Raw genomic sequence first — 15,890 nt, forward strand, 5'->3', positions numbered from 1 at the left:
GCTAAGGCTCTTGTTTGCACATTTTACTTTTCTGAGCCACTCTTTGCACAAGTACGCGCCTAACGCAACAGTGCCGGGACTTTGTACCATTAAACCCTTCCAACTGAACCCTGTTTTCCCCTTCTGCCAGCACCATCCATGTCTACAGACTAACACAGACTGTAGACAGGTTAAACACAAGGAAAGAAAAGCATTTTACATGAGACTCCCCATTCTGTACCACTTAAACTGAGCACAAAGAAGCCTCACCTACATTTTTCACTAGTTTTGTACCCCAGTGTTCATAAAAACAGCACTCATTCTGAAAACGTCACTGAGATATTTCATCATGGCAGTGGTGCTCCCCTCAGCACGTTTGTAATGCAGTCAAGAGTTTTTCCTTTCTTTCCCTCATTCAATTCTTAATTTCAAGTACAGAATAAAAGCAAAATGGGTGGAAACCCATGCTTCCCCCTAAGTCATTGCAAACAAAATACAAGCATGTTCCATAGAAGACCATGATTTATTGGCAATTACTCTGAAACACAAATGACTGAATATAGTAAAAAGACATTTGTAAAAAAAAAAAAAAAAAAGAGGAAAACAAACAAATCTCATCTTCAAATGCGTCACTTGAACGCATTTATTAAGGGGACACCATGTGCAGGCAGTTCCTGGTGCAACTGACGGAACAACATGGCACATTTATTCCTTTCCTGGGTCTTGCCTAGGGTGTGGAACAGCCGGGCTTGGAAGTAGAGAACATCTCTGAGCTGCTCTTTGCAGTCCACTTTGGCAAAGTAAGTCTTAGCTTCATTTAGATTCAGAATAGCGGATTCCAAAGCTGTGAGAAACGGGGGACAGTCATACTTAAGAAAATAACACAACAACAACTCCAAGCAATGCAGCTCCATTCTTAGGAGCCCAATTATAAATTCCTCAGCTTTTCAAAACACTTTGTGTCTTAGCAACATGGTCCTTCAGCTAGTGTCTGTTATTCAACCTTTGCTGCAAAATACGGGTGTTGAAGCGCGCAGATAAACCGCATAAACAACATGCCGTTATAAACACCGCATCTATTGAACAACTAATTCCAAATTAATTCTACTATCTGATTACCAGGTAATACACTCCGCTATATCGTTTAAACTTCATTAACGGTGATTGTGTAGCAGGACTCCAATATATGCCCTGGTTTGTACCTCTCAACTGAGCGCAGTTTCAGTGGGGAAGAGTTAACTCTTCACATTACCTTCAATCTTCTTTTGCTGAGTGTAGGAAGCTGCAGAAGCCACCTGACACTTGGCCACCAGGAACATGGCACAGCCTTTGTCCAGCACAGCTCCATGGGCCAAGACAGGTTCTATGGCCATATGCAAAATATTCAGGGCTTGTTCAGGAATGCCAAGGATCAGCTGAAAGAGAAACTTTGCTTGTCTAATACCGGAATCTACTGGTGAGAGCATGACCTTCTGAGAAGACCAGAATAAGCCACAAAAGCCACATCTGTTTCCAACACAGCAATGCTACAGACAAGGATGTCATTTTCTTCTCCACAATCTACTTGTGAATCAAAACTTACTAGGAGACATGAACTACTATCTGGAATGATTAGGCATGGCTTCTCCACTCCAGTCAGTGCTGACAACCAGGTCCCTGCCAGCTCAGAATAAACAGTGTAACTGAACTCCAGTACCAGCATTATTTTTAATTCAGGCACATGCCAAACTGTGCTACTAGAAAGCTGAAAAAACAGCATAAAAATAACAACTGGAGAAATGAAGGCAGAGCCAATTTATGCTTGCCTGCTTAAGTATATACAACAGCTACCCATCTTACCGACGCACATGGAACTCAACTTTTATTAGCTTCCCCAAAAGATTTTTACATTTAGAAAATACTTCATCAGAATCAATAATTTAATTCCGACAAGGTTATGGTCTTAAATCTCACAGGAGTAAAAACCGTACCCAGATCCCCAGCAAAAATGTTGCCACACAGCCCTGTGAAAACACAAATCAAACCTACCTGGGAGAAAGCCAAGTTCAGCACAGTCTCAGAAGCCAAGTACTGCAGACTATATTCTCGAGAGAGGGCAAGAGCCTGCAGTAGGACAGGCAAGGCTATGGTGTGGCATGAAGATCTCCAGTAGAGCTCTGCTATTGACAGCAGTACACTAGTCAACGGAAAAGGAGAGAACTATAAACTGTTTTCTTTTGATGAAACACGGCCACTCGTTTCCCAATTACTCCATCCGTTACAGTATTGATTTTATTATGAATTACATTACTGCACATACAATAAACTTAAATTGCACCCTTAAGAGGAAATCCCACCTCCTTACAAGGATGAAATAACATTAACTACTCTGAAGGTTGGCACAAAGGCACAATTACATGCATGTTTCTTCTTCCTATTCATTTTGCAAGCATTTAATACCTTTTAGGTTACATATACACATATAAGGTGGTACTAGGTTTCAATTCCGTGGTATTTTGAGGATTCCTCTATACCATGTTTAACAAATGAAATTATTATTTCACAATCACCAAATCATTTTAGGTAACCTGAGGACTGGTGAAGTCCGAACACAGACAAATTGAAGTGGTTGATTCTAATCACTGCGAAGTGGCTTTAATACTCTGAAAAATGAAGCATTCTTACCTAATCACCATCTCAGTGTTCTTGATTTTCTGGCAGTGGATCAACAATTTCTGCAAGAGTTTGTGCGCCTCTGACATTTGATTTTGGGCTTTCAGTACAATGGCTTTTCTATCGTGGTAGAAAGAAAACATCACTGATATACAAGTATTTTAGATACAAATCTGCTCTTCAGAACACAGTAAAACAGGTCTTTATTTTGTGACCTCTGTTTCTCGTGACAGCGGAACAGCACTCTGACAAAGCACGTTCATGCTATGCACAGAGGCAGAGGGAAAAATCAAGTAGCTCTGGTTGCTGGACAACTCACAGCAGAAAGGATCAAACTCATGAAACAGCTTTAGATAGAAAACAGGGACTGCCAAAAACAAAGGCCAAAGAGGCAGCAGTGGTGGGAGGGCATGCAAACTGGAAAGCAGAAGTAATTATTTGTGGAAGAAAAACAGGTATGATGTAAGGTAGCTAAAATTGGCATAAGCTAACAAGGACAAGGAGCGAGAGGGAAAGAGTGAGAACAGGGAAGTAAAAAAAACAAATACATAGCTGTAGGGGATGTGTAAAAACACCCCAAACCCATATACTGAGTGCTATATTTAAAGATCAGGGAAGTAACAGAGAGTCCAGTTCCAGAAGGACAAGCATCAGGTCCCACAGCTTGAATAGCGATCTTCCGCCTTACTGGCGCTGGCTATGTTTTTAGGTGTTTTGCCTCATTGCAAAACAACAAGAAATTGATTTCAACAGCAAACCGTCTTCGTGCTCAGCAAATAACAAGTTTTAACCCTATTCTATTTCTAACGTTTCCATTCAGAAACAAGAACAAATTGAGGTGACAGAAAAAAAAAAAAAGTATCGTCCCATTTTGTGGACGTAGAAACTAGGACACAGATGAAGACATAACTCAAGCTCTTACTGTAGCAGAGTTGAGATTTGGCCTTAGGTCCCTTAGATCTATCTTCTTATAAAATTCTGCACAGTGCTTAGGTTTGACTACAGCTACCATGGCAGATTTTGAAGAAATATTTTGTGTTCTCAGGCCAGATCTACAGCTCTAAAACAACAAGAAATTCACCGGTGCTATTCCTGTTCTTAGAATGTCCGGAGAAACAACTAGAAATGATGATTACAGGATACACTGTAATGGAATAAGCACTACAGATTAGACAACATGACCATAATTAACTCTGGAAAGGGAAGAACACAAACACACGTGATTGCCAGCAACCATTTTGCTACATTTTTCATTATCTTCATGGGATACACCTGCAAGCATATGCAGATTCACAATTTCTTACCTGTATACTCCTTCAATGCTACTAAGTGCTGTAATTCCTGCTACAAGAGAATCTGCTATATGGTATCTGCCATCATTCATGGCTCTTTCAAACTGTATTTTTTGATCAAACAGCATCCAAAGCTAAACAAAGAACATCCAGGAACATGTTTTAGAAGTTGCACCTGCTCATTGTCTAACCCCAAGTTAGAACTTAATTTTTATTTCCCCTGTGGATATTTATGTCTAGACACAACTGACTATCCAATTACAGTATTTTCTAAATTACAGTCCTCAACAGAAATACTTAGGTCTGGAGTAATGTTTCAATGCCACAGCTCACCTATTTGACTGTATTTTAAGTAAAAAAGCTTTAAAATCATTACTAGTGCTTTAAAACAGTAGACTTGTTCTGTAACAGAAAAAGAAGGACCAAACTAAATTTAATAGAATCTTAAACACTTTAAAGTAAATAGTGCCTCTTGGACTGATACGCTAACGTGTTTCCCAGTGTTGCACAAAACCAGCCTCTTCTCTCAGTTATTTCTGGAGTGTAATATATCAAAATAATTACCACTAATTAAACAGAACTTTGAAGCTCCAAATCGACGTATACCATTTAATTCCTGTGCGTGCTCATGAAGTAGACGCATATTCCTCTGTCACCTACAGTTCTATTTAATCAGCCTTTTCTTAGGAGGCAATTAAAACAAAGGCATTTTCTTCATGCTTTTGCAGAAGAGTTTACGCCACATGGCTTCAGAGCGGGTCATGAGCCAAATGAAATCAGCAAACGTGTAACCCAAAGCATCCAGAGTAAAGAGGGTATGAATTCAGATCCTATTGTGTAACAGTTATGCAAGTTACAGGCTAAATTGTATATACTCTACCTGTGCATGCTGGCTATTGGGAGGGAATCTCTCCTTTAGATGTTTCAGTATTTCAGAAGCAGCTGCAAAGTATCCCTGTAACACAAAAACAGCACTCTGATAAACACAGACCAGGGCAAGCACCACTCCCCTTGATTTCAACCCAACCTTCATGGCAAGAACTCGCCAGGTAAAAGCCCTTTATTTTCTTTGTTCTTAATACAGACATTAAGGGCAGAAGAAAACATGATTCAAGTCTCGCACTCTCTGTCAACACCACCCACACATCCTTTCAACCAAATGACTTTTTGTGCGACTAGCCATAAAACTCACCTGCTCTGCATGCAGCTCAGCCAGGTGACACAACACTACAGCAAAGGACTCCGTGTTATTCTGCTGAACGCCCACATTCACAGCCTCCAGACTGTTCATGCTCAGCAATGTTTGGGCTTGTTGAAGTGCCATGGTGCTTGAGCAAGAGAAACATCTTTTAGCTTTCAAGCAACAACCAACCACCATTTTTTTAATCTATGGTCTTGTTATGACTGTGGCCTACAGACTGATTTTTGGGGTAAGCCAGCGGCCTGGGGGAAAATGAAAACTTGTAAAAACAACTGCTACCCAGGAACTCTAGACTACACAAGCACATCCAACGCTACATACCAAAAGCTGCACATGGTCCAAGCACAGTGATGCTGAAAATGGGGACACGGGAATGACTTATGCACTATTTGCCACTACTAAATGGAAACTCAATCTCTTCTCCAGTACGATTTTTGAATGAACACTAGAAAATGGAAATAATGGAACCCAGCCTATACCAAATCATGATCTGATTACTTTATTTTAGTGCACAGGAGAGACACAGTCACTTGTTACATCTATATAAATAACTCAAAATGCATTATGTGCTACCCAGTACAGTGAGCTCACCCAAGAGTTGAAAAGAAATGAAATACCTGCGGCCATATAATCTCCAAATGGCAGTCTTCTGTGCTATACTAATATCAATAAGCTCTGACAAGCTGTGTTTCCAGTGCAACAGATCAGAATCTTTTAAGGCATCCATTAGTTTGTTGGCAGCCTTTCCTGCAAAAGCTCTTTGCTGAACCAAGGACTGTATTCCCAGGGAAGCAAGGTACTGGGAAGAAGGGGAAAACAAACATAAAACAAAGTCATTGAAAGATGATAGATGATAGCTACGCACTACACCTGTGAACTATACCGGAGCAAGAGTTATAAATTAAGAAAAAAATCCCAAAGAAAAAGATGTGATGTTATTCAGCACAAAGGAACACTGCTCCAGGCATTTCTTTAAATACACACTTACACACACCCACACATACATGAATGCCAGTTTGACAGATGTGAAAGGTAATTTCCACTCCCCCACACAGGAGTCTTAAAGAGGATGACTGGACTTGTACCTAGATTTCTCTAATGATGAAACAGATGTGAAAACAGAGAGCCTTTCCTCCCCTTCCCTACCAAGCAGCCATGTCTGATTTCATCTTCCAACATCAGCAGTTTAGTTCCTTTTAGAACAATTCAAAAAGGTTGCAGATCTTGGGCAAAACAGCAATTGATACAGGGCACAAAACCATCTAAGGGGAGAGCTGCCATACAAGATTTCACAGCTGGGACACAGCCATACAAGTAAATGCGTTCAAAGCCCTGTCAGAGGCATCAGCACTGAGTTTCAGGGAAGGCTGAGGCATAAGAACCTCCCCTGAGTGCCAGCAGATTGCATTATGGGCCTAAGACCTAAATGGTGCATAATGGCCACAGAGTTCCCCTGTCTGAAAAACTCACAAGGTAGAAGGAAAAACAGTGTGCCTTGCGATAATGCACTCACAATAAAGCAACTCAACTCTGTTTGTTAATATAAAGAGTCAAAATAATAGAAACAGCTAGATTTTGGAGTATAAAATAGGTTGGTTTATATTCAATTTTGTATTTTGTAATAATAATTTTGAGCACCCCAAAAAACAACAAACAAACAAAAAAACCTACCATGCATACACCCCTTCACTCCCATACGTATATCTTAGAATACAGTTAAGGGTAAATGAAACAGACTTACGGGCAAACCAAAGTGTAAAGATTTGTTTACTGAGTGCTCCAGCAGAACACAGCTATCAAATATCTTCTGCTCCAAGATGTATAACCAGCTCTAGTAAGGGAAAAAGTTAAAGTCATTGCAAATAGCTGATGGCTACAGCATTTTTCATTTTACATTTGCATAGAATGCACAAAACCTCTGGAAACACCAAAATATGTCCAAAGTCCAGCCTGGCTGGGGCACGGGCCTGACAATACTGGAGTCAATACTGGAGTTTCAGAGTAATGCACAGAAACCCCGTTATACAGTTAATTGTGGGAAGCAGCACCTCCAGAGTTTGGTAACACAGATGCCTTCTCATTACAGCACTAATGTTCATTACAGAAAAAACAGAAAACTAAGTCTTCCCTTCCTCCTTTTTGTTTGCTGAAAAGAAGGGTAACTCTGTGAAAATACAGAAGACAGTAAGAAGAAAGTTTATGAAATACTTCAGCTCTTTAAAGCACATAAGACTAAACTTTGAGCTTAGTGCTGAGTAACTCTGGCATCACAACTCCTGTTTAAGAAAGTAAACCTCAGTCACAACAAAACTGTCCCGATATCTCCCTACTCTCCAGCATTTGTTGCTCCTGGTGACCCATCTGCTAAAAACAACATCACCCCACTGCGGGACAGTCACCTTCAAATTACCGATCCGCTTGACGAGATGTTAATGTACGAGTAGTTCTGCAACAGTTCAAAGGCTGAGGTAACACAGACAAAGGTGACTTAACCTCTGTTTCAACATGGCTATCTTACCAGGCAGTGCTGCAAGCAAACATGATCGTTAGACTCCTGGGCAATTCGGATGGCTTCCTGAAGCGCAAGTTCAGCTTGTTGACTATCAGCAAACAAAAAAGAACATATTAGTATCACCACCGTGCTTAAAATACAGCATTACAACACCACAGAGGAACACTGATCTAAATTATGCATATCGCACTCAGAAGAGAACTGATTTAAAAGACTGAATGGCAAAGCCTAGCGGTCCAGCAACATATTCTAGACCCAAGGCTAATGAGCAAGATGGCATCTGCAAGCCACTACGAAAATGCAACTGTAACCCCTATGCAGGCTTTCAAATCTGCGTACGTGCCAAAGTGCCAAATTAGTGTTTGAACAGGGGCAACATTAAGTATCTGCCTATATAGAAAGAGTTGTCATTAATTTTTCTTATCTCCTTCCCATCTCCAGTCCTTTTACAGGATTCATCCAGGCAGCAGTCAATAAATGCAAACTGTATATGGAGATAGGTGAGCCAGCTTTATCAATAAAGTAACACCCATCGCTACGGCTTTTTAAAAATATGCATCTCCTAGATGGCTTTTTCTTTAGTTATTCTTCTTCCAGATGATCAGCTCTATATTGATTTGAATATAACACAAGAACAACTGTACTTTCTTGCGAATATAGTTGGAAATAAGCACTTATGTCCACTGACCTTTCTGAGGTCGTGGAAACGTAGCAATGGAGAACTTAAATCCCTAGGAAATGGTCACAACCGGACGCAGACAAATGTCAACTCTTACCGTGCTGTAAATGGCCCGGTTATTATGGAAACCAAATAAATGTCAAAATAACAACAAACCAAAACAAATCAGGATTACAAGAAAATTCCAACCCAACTATCGCTGCTATCAAATTAGAGAAGAGCCTTCTTCTCTCAAACAGATTTTCATAATGAACAGGTCTATCCGTCAGTCCTTATGGGATGCAGTAAGATGAATTTCGGGTGTGCAGTACAACATATTGACTTACTAATGGCCAAACCGGCAGTGCAGCGCAGCTAGATTCAGAGCAGCGTATCTCAGACTCCGACCGTAACCTTCGTCCCCGTTGCTTTTGCTTTCTGCTCCAGTGAGAATTAAACGGTCAAAATAATGAAGGAGGCTGTGCGTTGAACTGAAGACATCTTGCACTCTGAGACTGTTTAAGTAGCTTAAATAATGCTAAAAAATGAAACAAAATCAGTTTTAACTATACAGAACTATTACAACAACAAAGTTTTGGTTTATACTTACTGTGTGTCTTCTTACTGCCCAACAAGTGCAACCATGAAGTGATATATAGGAAGAAAGGGACCTGCTCAAGAGTAAGTTCTCTAGGAACAAGGCAAATGCTTGCAGTGCAGGTCTGGAACCAACTCTCAACACAAGCTGTCTGTTGCTTTTACTGTAAATTGCTACTAAGCGCCAGAAATAAAGTGAACATCCACAATCAAAATCAGCAGGTATTTCACCCAACGCTAATTTTTAATCTATGCGAGTATGAAGCCTGACATTTTTGAGGAAAAAGTTTTAGATTCAGTTCAAAAAGAATGCACTGACACAGACCCACCAAAATTAACAGGATTATTTCTATGCATAAAGCCAGACATTTTGTTAAGTACTTAGCTTAATTGAGGTTTCGGTACCTTCAGGAGTTTTGGTCTGAATTACTAAACATTTACAAAGAACTTGCTCACATTTTCATCATCTGCTTATGTTTCAATACAGAATAAAATACTCCCAAATCCCATCCTAGAGATATGAAGAAATCCCTTTAAAACCATTTTGGATGAAGAAAAAGATACTTACTGCTTCAGCAAAGTCTGGATTAAATTTTAACAAGTTGTTCAATTCCTTTTGTAAAGATGCTGGAGTAAGAGCCTTTGTTTCATCGTTTTTTAGTAAAGAAGCCTGGAAAAAAATGAAACCACTTCTAAGTAACTCAAACTGGAGCATTAGGAACATATTTTGATACATGATTGTCATTTTCTCTGTCATCTCTAGAGAGAGCGTTAAAGAAGATTTCAGAACAGCTCTATTATGACACTGAAACATCCGTGGCAGTTTTATTCTATCCTATATTACAGTGTTCACTTTCCAGAGATCAGAGAGACCGAGTAAAATAAAGGCATATTCAAAGGACTGTTCAAAGGTACTTAAAGAATTTTAAGTTTCCTTTTTTAAGAACTAGTACAGGAGATTGCTCACTGGAATTACATGCTTCTTTCACAAACACAAAACAATCAGGAAACTAAACTAAGCAAAAGCGAATCCATATTTTCCTTTAGGAAGTAGATCAGTTAATAAGAAAAATTAATCACCTAATTACGGGAATAAGCATTACTGAATAATGAAAGGACTTCCCATTTCTGAACCCCCCGAAGCATCTGATTGCTCCACAATATTCTAATTAGGAGAGAAAAGGTTTGTTATACACACCGGTAACAAACACTACGTAAATCGTAACTGTCTTGTCTTCTCATTAAACCCCACTTCTAACTACTCCTGGATGAGGGGCTCTCCATTCCACATACACACGTGTGTGTAAGGCAGCTCGAGCGCCAGCAACTGGAGCTGGATTGCAGGGCTCTGCGTGCCTGTGGCGCCAGCCGTGGGTCAGCTGAGGGATGCATTTGTATGTGCGTGTCTCCTGGCAGAACTAGACACGAGGCAATCCAGGTGCCAGGTACTCGATAAACTGAGTGTCGAACCTCGGCTACCGGCAGAATTGAGAGAGCAAGGGTGTAAGTGTGCACACATTTCCCCTAACGGACCTTCACCCTGAGCAGCGAGAGGGAACCGGGACAGCAGGTAACGCTCGGCCTCACCACTGGTTGCACCAGGGGGCGTGGAGCTGCAGAACTTTGCTGCAGTCAGGCTGCCGGATTCAACAACCCTTAAATGTAAAGATCCTAATGGGACTGAGAAGTCACTTCGAACTTTTAAAATGTGTATGAAACATTACGAATTATTTTATAAGCAAACTATTATAAGCACGCAGCGCATTTACTAACAATTGTGCCCATGTGTATTTCTGCTCCTTTTTGTGTTTACCAGCTGGAATAACCAACAACATTGCACATTTAGCAGGCAGCACATTTGAAGCAAGCAGTCAGAACAGAAGTGACCTTCTCAGAGTAAAATATCATCATATGGTGTACATGCTTAGATAAAACAATTCTAACCCCAACTGCTCCTACTGAGCAACTACATGTGAGATAATTAACACACCTTTAACAGATATAAAAAAAACATCATTTTGACGCTGTGGATAAAACTGAAGGTGAAGATCACCTTACAGATCATTTACTCAACTTCGTTCAGAACTAACATACCTGCTGAGAAAGAAAATACTCTGCTTGTTTCTGGGAAAGAGGCCCACTGCAAGATATCTCTTCTTCCCTGCTAAAAAGCACTCTGGTTAGAAACACGGGCAATGAAATAGAATACGAGAAAATACATTTTAATCAGACAATCCATACTTTCGCTTTATGAATTTTTATGAGACAGTAGAGCTCAACAGCATAAAAGGAAAATAAAAGGAGAAAAATTAACAGAGAATAAAATCCACCACATTAAAGTCAGCAACCCACATGATTTTACACTGTTTAGTTGTAATCTTCAGCCTGCACAGACCGTGGTCAGTATGAATGTTATCCCAAATACACATGTATTTAAAAAAAAAAAACAACAGCAGCAGCAGATACAAGATTTGTGGTGATATACTCAAGTGTCTAGCTCCTTTTTTTTTCCCCCCTTTTTTTTTTTCCTCTGAAGATATTCAAGAGGAAATGAACTGGCACCTTCACCACATACATCACTCCAGAAAACAGCTGCTCTGCAGAGCAGCCCGAAGTTCATTCCATGGAAAGACAACAGCTACAGCATAAAGCAAGACTCCAAAATTGTTAACTGACTCAAGCTACAGCAGAGCGTGCCCAAGCATGAGCTTACATGAAGACAATTTTTAAAGCACATTTTAAGTAAATGGATACACAAAATACTTTGAGGATTATTCTTACAGCGTAACATTTTAGCGAGTGAAATGCCTCCCATACATCTCTGATGTAAATAAATGTCAGTATCTTCATTTGGAGAAGGGCGAAAAGAGAAACCAAAAATATTAAGCTTAACTTTTCCTCAAAGAGGAATCTTTCCTTGCTGGAAGCAGCAGTGCTCTTTCCAACAGCTTTAGCACATCACAGCTTAGCATAACCAGAGAAGAATCATTCAGCAGTGGGCTGTACAGAAGGAAACTGGGCAGCATCTGGCCTTTAGGTTGCAATTCCCTGCGTGAGCATGAGAATGGGGCACCGCCATCTTCTGAGACCGAGCACAACCGCTGCCATTTACAAGTGATACCACAGGGTGGCACCACGGAAACGGGGAGGCCACCCAACTCGGCCAGAGTGCACCAGGCTCCAGGGGGAAAAAAGCAAAACAAAACAAAACAAAAACACAGCTAGATACATCCTCTTCACATGCCTTAAACTTCATCAGTAATATAAAGACAGAACTTTCTGAATCCAAAGGTGACATAACTTCCCCTTTCTTCCCCTGCCCCACCAGCAAAATGGTATTTTAACATTTCAATGTTACCTGTGCAGAAAACACTAAGCAGCTGCTACAGGAAAGAAACCAAAACCGGTGTGTATTGCTGAACTACAATAAGCATTCGAAGTTGAGTAACTGCAAACCAGCAAGATCAGTGCAAGCTCTGTGATCTGTACACAGAGCTAAAACAAAAAATCAACAAGATCACATTACTGTGAAAATGACTTCTTTGCAAAATACTGTTCATAAATTTTTAAGGCAGTATGCTTAAGTTTTGGCCTTGACCTAAAATTTCTGCTAACTATACGCACTAGACAACTCTGACACGAGGCAAATCGGTGACATCCTGCTCTAAGTTGCATATGGGCTAATATAAATTTAGAGTATACATCTCAGTACTGCAGCTGAAGTTCCAATAGCTTCTCTATTTGCACTAAAATTAAGTTATCCCAGATTGTAACACGGCATTTGTGATAGGACAGGCACAGGTGAGTGTCCATGGACTTTGAGAAATTTAACAGGAGTAGAAGCTTGAGCTGGACAAAGCCTCAGTTTACTTTGATGTGTACAGAAGCAATCTAAAATGCAACTAATTTGCTGACAGAAGTGGGAAAGACTTTAATATTAATGTATCACCTTAGAGGTACATCAAGTTCTTCTTTCTCCATTTTCCCCTCCAGGTCTTCTGTATTTGTCAGCTCCATATCATTCTCATCAATTCCACCTTTTTTCTCATCATTTTGAAAATACTGCTGAAGCGCGGTGTAAAGTTTATAGACCTGACTAAAAGAAAGCTTATTGTATGCCAAGATCATATGGCGCAGAAACAGACCTGCAAAGGAAAACATCTGTGTTATGACACCTTTATATAAGGTTCCCGATTCAGAGGAGACTACAAATCATTGTAATAACCAGAAGCTTAAATCTTTAATTTAGCTTAAGTGTCTCATCTCAGCCTACCAACTGATAAAATTCAGGTCTGCTTAGTATAAATCTCTAATTAATTCAGTGGCAAAACTCACAGATTATCTGATCACAGAGCAACTAACAGTAGCAAGAACTGCACACTGGGGAAAATTATTGGTTACAAAGCTGTATCTTGAGTGAATTCCATCAATAACAGGTGTCAGATCAACTACAGCTTACAGACAATAGCTAGTTACCTACTACACTTGTTTTATGAACTTCTGGCTCTGTCCCAGAAAATGAATCTGAAAGGTCATCAAAAAATTGTTCCATATCTTTCAGTTCTCCTTCTGCCATAAGTTTCAACCTAATCAGGGAAAAAAAAATAAATAAATTTTTAGGATTTAAATATGATACATAAAATAATATTCCTCTATTTCAGGGATAGATGAGTAAACGCTGACAGATCCAAGAGGCAGCTAGTTCATTATGTCCAGAAGGTTTTTCACGCTTTGATTTTATTAATTTATGTAAATATTAATAAGAATATGAATAACAATCAGATATTTTCTTTTTAAACTGCTATTGTATTAAAGAGAACAAACAGAAGGGATTGTTATTCTAACAAAATACGTAGGAATCAAAAAAATACTGATTTTAAAGCTGTCATTTTCTGAATTAGCTAATGTTGAAAAAAGCGTTCTGTTATCACAGAGACTTCATTAAACTAAATTTCTTCAATGTTTGATTTGTGTGCATTTCGGAACTTGTTTATGACAACTAGAAAAGCTGCAGAAGCACGTCTTCACTCTGGACATACTGCCGTTTCAAATGGACATATAAACACAGGCAGAGCGGTTATCAACAGACAGCGGGGCAGGTGTGAGAGTGCAGGAACACCCTGGCTGCGGCACCGCTTAGCACCCGCCCTGGACAGCCCCCCACCTGCCAGGGCCCAGTGCCCACCTGATGTGCACAGAGCTGGCCAGGTGCGGGCACGACTCCTCGATGGCCTTGCGCAGTCGCGACAGCGGCATGTCGGGACCCTGGGGTGGAGACCAACATTGAATCGTAGAATCATTAAGGTTGGAAACGGCCTTCAAGATCATCTGGTCCAACCATCACCCTACCACCAATGTCACCCCTAAGCACCACGTCCAACCTCTCCTTGAACACCCCCAGGGTCAGTGACTCCACCACCTCCCTGGGCAACCCATCCCAATGCCTGACCGCTCTTTCTGAGAAGAAATGTCTCCTCATTTCCAACCTGAACCTCCTCTGGAACAACTCGAGGCCATTCCCTCTAGTCCTATCACTAGTTACCTGTGACAAGTGACCCAGCTCCCCATGCTTTCCTTTCGGGTAGTTCCAGACAGCAATAAGGCCTCCCTGAGCCTCCTCTCTCCAGACCAAACCCCCCCAGTTCCCTCAGCCGCTCCTCACAGGACTTGTGTCCCAGGCCCTTCACCAGCTTCGCAGCCCTTCCGTGGACACGATCCAGGGCCTCGATGTCCTTCTGGTAGTGAGGGGCCCAAAACTGAACAGGCCACGATGCCAGGGGCCGCTGAGTGCCTCCTTTCCCTTCCTTTTCCCTTTCCTTTTCCTTTCCCTTCTTCCCCCTTCCCCTCCCGCCCGGCCCGGCCCCGACCTGCAGCAGGGGCAGCAGCAGCCGGTTGAGCCGCCGCCTCTCCAGCAGGCCGAGCTGCGAGCCGGCGCGGCCCAGCTCGCTGAGGAGCACGAGCAGCGCCATCTTGTAAGGGGTGACCCAGTCCTTGATGCCGAAGACGTTGGCGTGCACCACGCCGTTCGTCATCATCGGGTTGAAGTAGAGGCTCTCGTGCACGCTCGCCATGGCGGCGCCCGGCCGCCATCACCCGCAGCCCCGTCGCCGAGGCAACCGCCCGCCCCCGCCCAGCCAATCGCCGCCGCTGCCGCCGTCACGTGGGAGGGGCCGCGGCCAATCGGGAGCGGGAGCTGTGCACCGCTACCAAGGGGCCGGCCGGAGGATGGGGCCGCGGGGAGACGTTCCGGGGGGGTGGGGGGGAGAGTTGCTTTTCGGTCCCTCACTATAGTGTCGTGCTTCCAATAAAACACCCGGTTATTAAAACAGCTCCGTTTCTTGTGAGAGAACCCCAAAACCGCTGTTATTATACATCTGCTTGTCCCTAGGGATCTCATTTGACTTGCTCCTGATTCATGCCTGCAGGTGGTGAGAGGAGGAGGAGGCAAATCAAGCCGGGAGTAATTTCCTAGGATTTATTTCCATGTAACAAACTTGATGTGCTGGTTAGTTGCTGCTGGCATAATCCTAGATCTCAAGGAACTAATACTCATTGGTTATAATATCTGAATATAAAGAGCATCTGTTATAATATCTGAATATAAAGAGCAGGAAGTAGCGACAGCTGTTAGGTTATACAAGTTAATTTACTGGTATTTCCTGAAAACAAAGCATGACAGCTTGGGCGGAAACACTGAAATAGCAAAGTGGCCTGCCAGAGAGCGGTGGGAGAAGAGAGACCCAATGCTGTGGTCAGCGTTTGCAGAAGTTGGCGTAAAAAGGAAGTGACATGCATCTGGCCCAAATCCTGACGTTTCTGTGTGACTCACCAAAGTCAACATGCAAATGGCACTGATAATCCTTCAGCGTGTTGTACAGTATATTGTATAAAGTGTAGAAAATGCTTTTAAAGTATATTCAAATGAACTCACAATACCCTATAACCAGCCCTCTAAATAGGCAGCAAGAGATTATTTTGGTCGTATTAAGTTAAAGATTA

At 41.6% G+C, this 15,890-nt stretch overlaps 1 protein-coding gene across 2 annotated transcripts; it reads right to left on the reverse strand.

The window, feature by feature from the left end:
- Positions 1–488: 488 nt before the first annotated feature.
- ANAPC5 (anaphase promoting complex subunit 5) lies at positions 489–15,041 on the reverse strand. Of its 2 annotated transcripts, none has more exons than XM_040577373.1 (17): positions 14,759–15,041; positions 14,077–14,156; positions 13,368–13,477; positions 12,841–13,036; positions 10,986–11,055; positions 9,460–9,561; positions 8,642–8,832; positions 7,643–7,724; positions 6,866–6,955; positions 5,742–5,923; positions 5,116–5,251; positions 4,804–4,878; positions 3,936–4,057; positions 2,644–2,751; positions 2,008–2,155; positions 1,232–1,394; positions 489–823 (listed from the first exon to the last, which is right to left on the reverse strand). In XM_040577373.1, the coding sequence occupies exons 1-17, from the start codon at positions 14,960–14,962 to the stop codon at positions 609–611; spliced, it is 2,274 nt and encodes a 757-aa protein (XP_040433307.1). In that variant the 5' UTR covers positions 14,963–15,041; the 3' UTR covers positions 489–608. The 2 variants fall into 2 exon arrangements, with proteins under 2 accessions (XP_040433307.1, XP_040433308.1); XM_040577374.1 differs by having other exon boundaries at positions 10,986–11,052; positions 14,759–15,030.
- Between the last annotated feature and the right edge of the window lie 849 nt (positions 15,042–15,890).

Source organism: Cygnus olor, chromosome 17 (genome assembly GCF_009769625.2).
Source record: "Cygnus olor isolate bCygOlo1 chromosome 17, bCygOlo1.pri.v2, whole genome shotgun sequence".
Lineage (NCBI taxonomy): Eukaryota > Metazoa > Chordata > Aves > Anseriformes > Anatidae > Cygnus > Cygnus olor.

Coding starts and splice junctions, on each gene's coding strand:
- ANAPC5 (XM_040577373.1), bottom strand. CDS start 14,962: ATGGCGAGCGTGCACGAGAGCCTCTACTTCAACCCGATGATGACGAAC. Junction 9,562..10,985: donor AGTATTTTCTTTCTCAGCAG/GTATGTTAGTTC, acceptor ATTTTTTTCCAG/GCTTCTTTACTAAAAAACGA. Junction 6,956..7,642: donor TTTGCTTGCAGCACTGCCTG/GTAAGATAGCCA, acceptor TTCCCTTACTAG/AGCTGGTTATACATCTTGGA.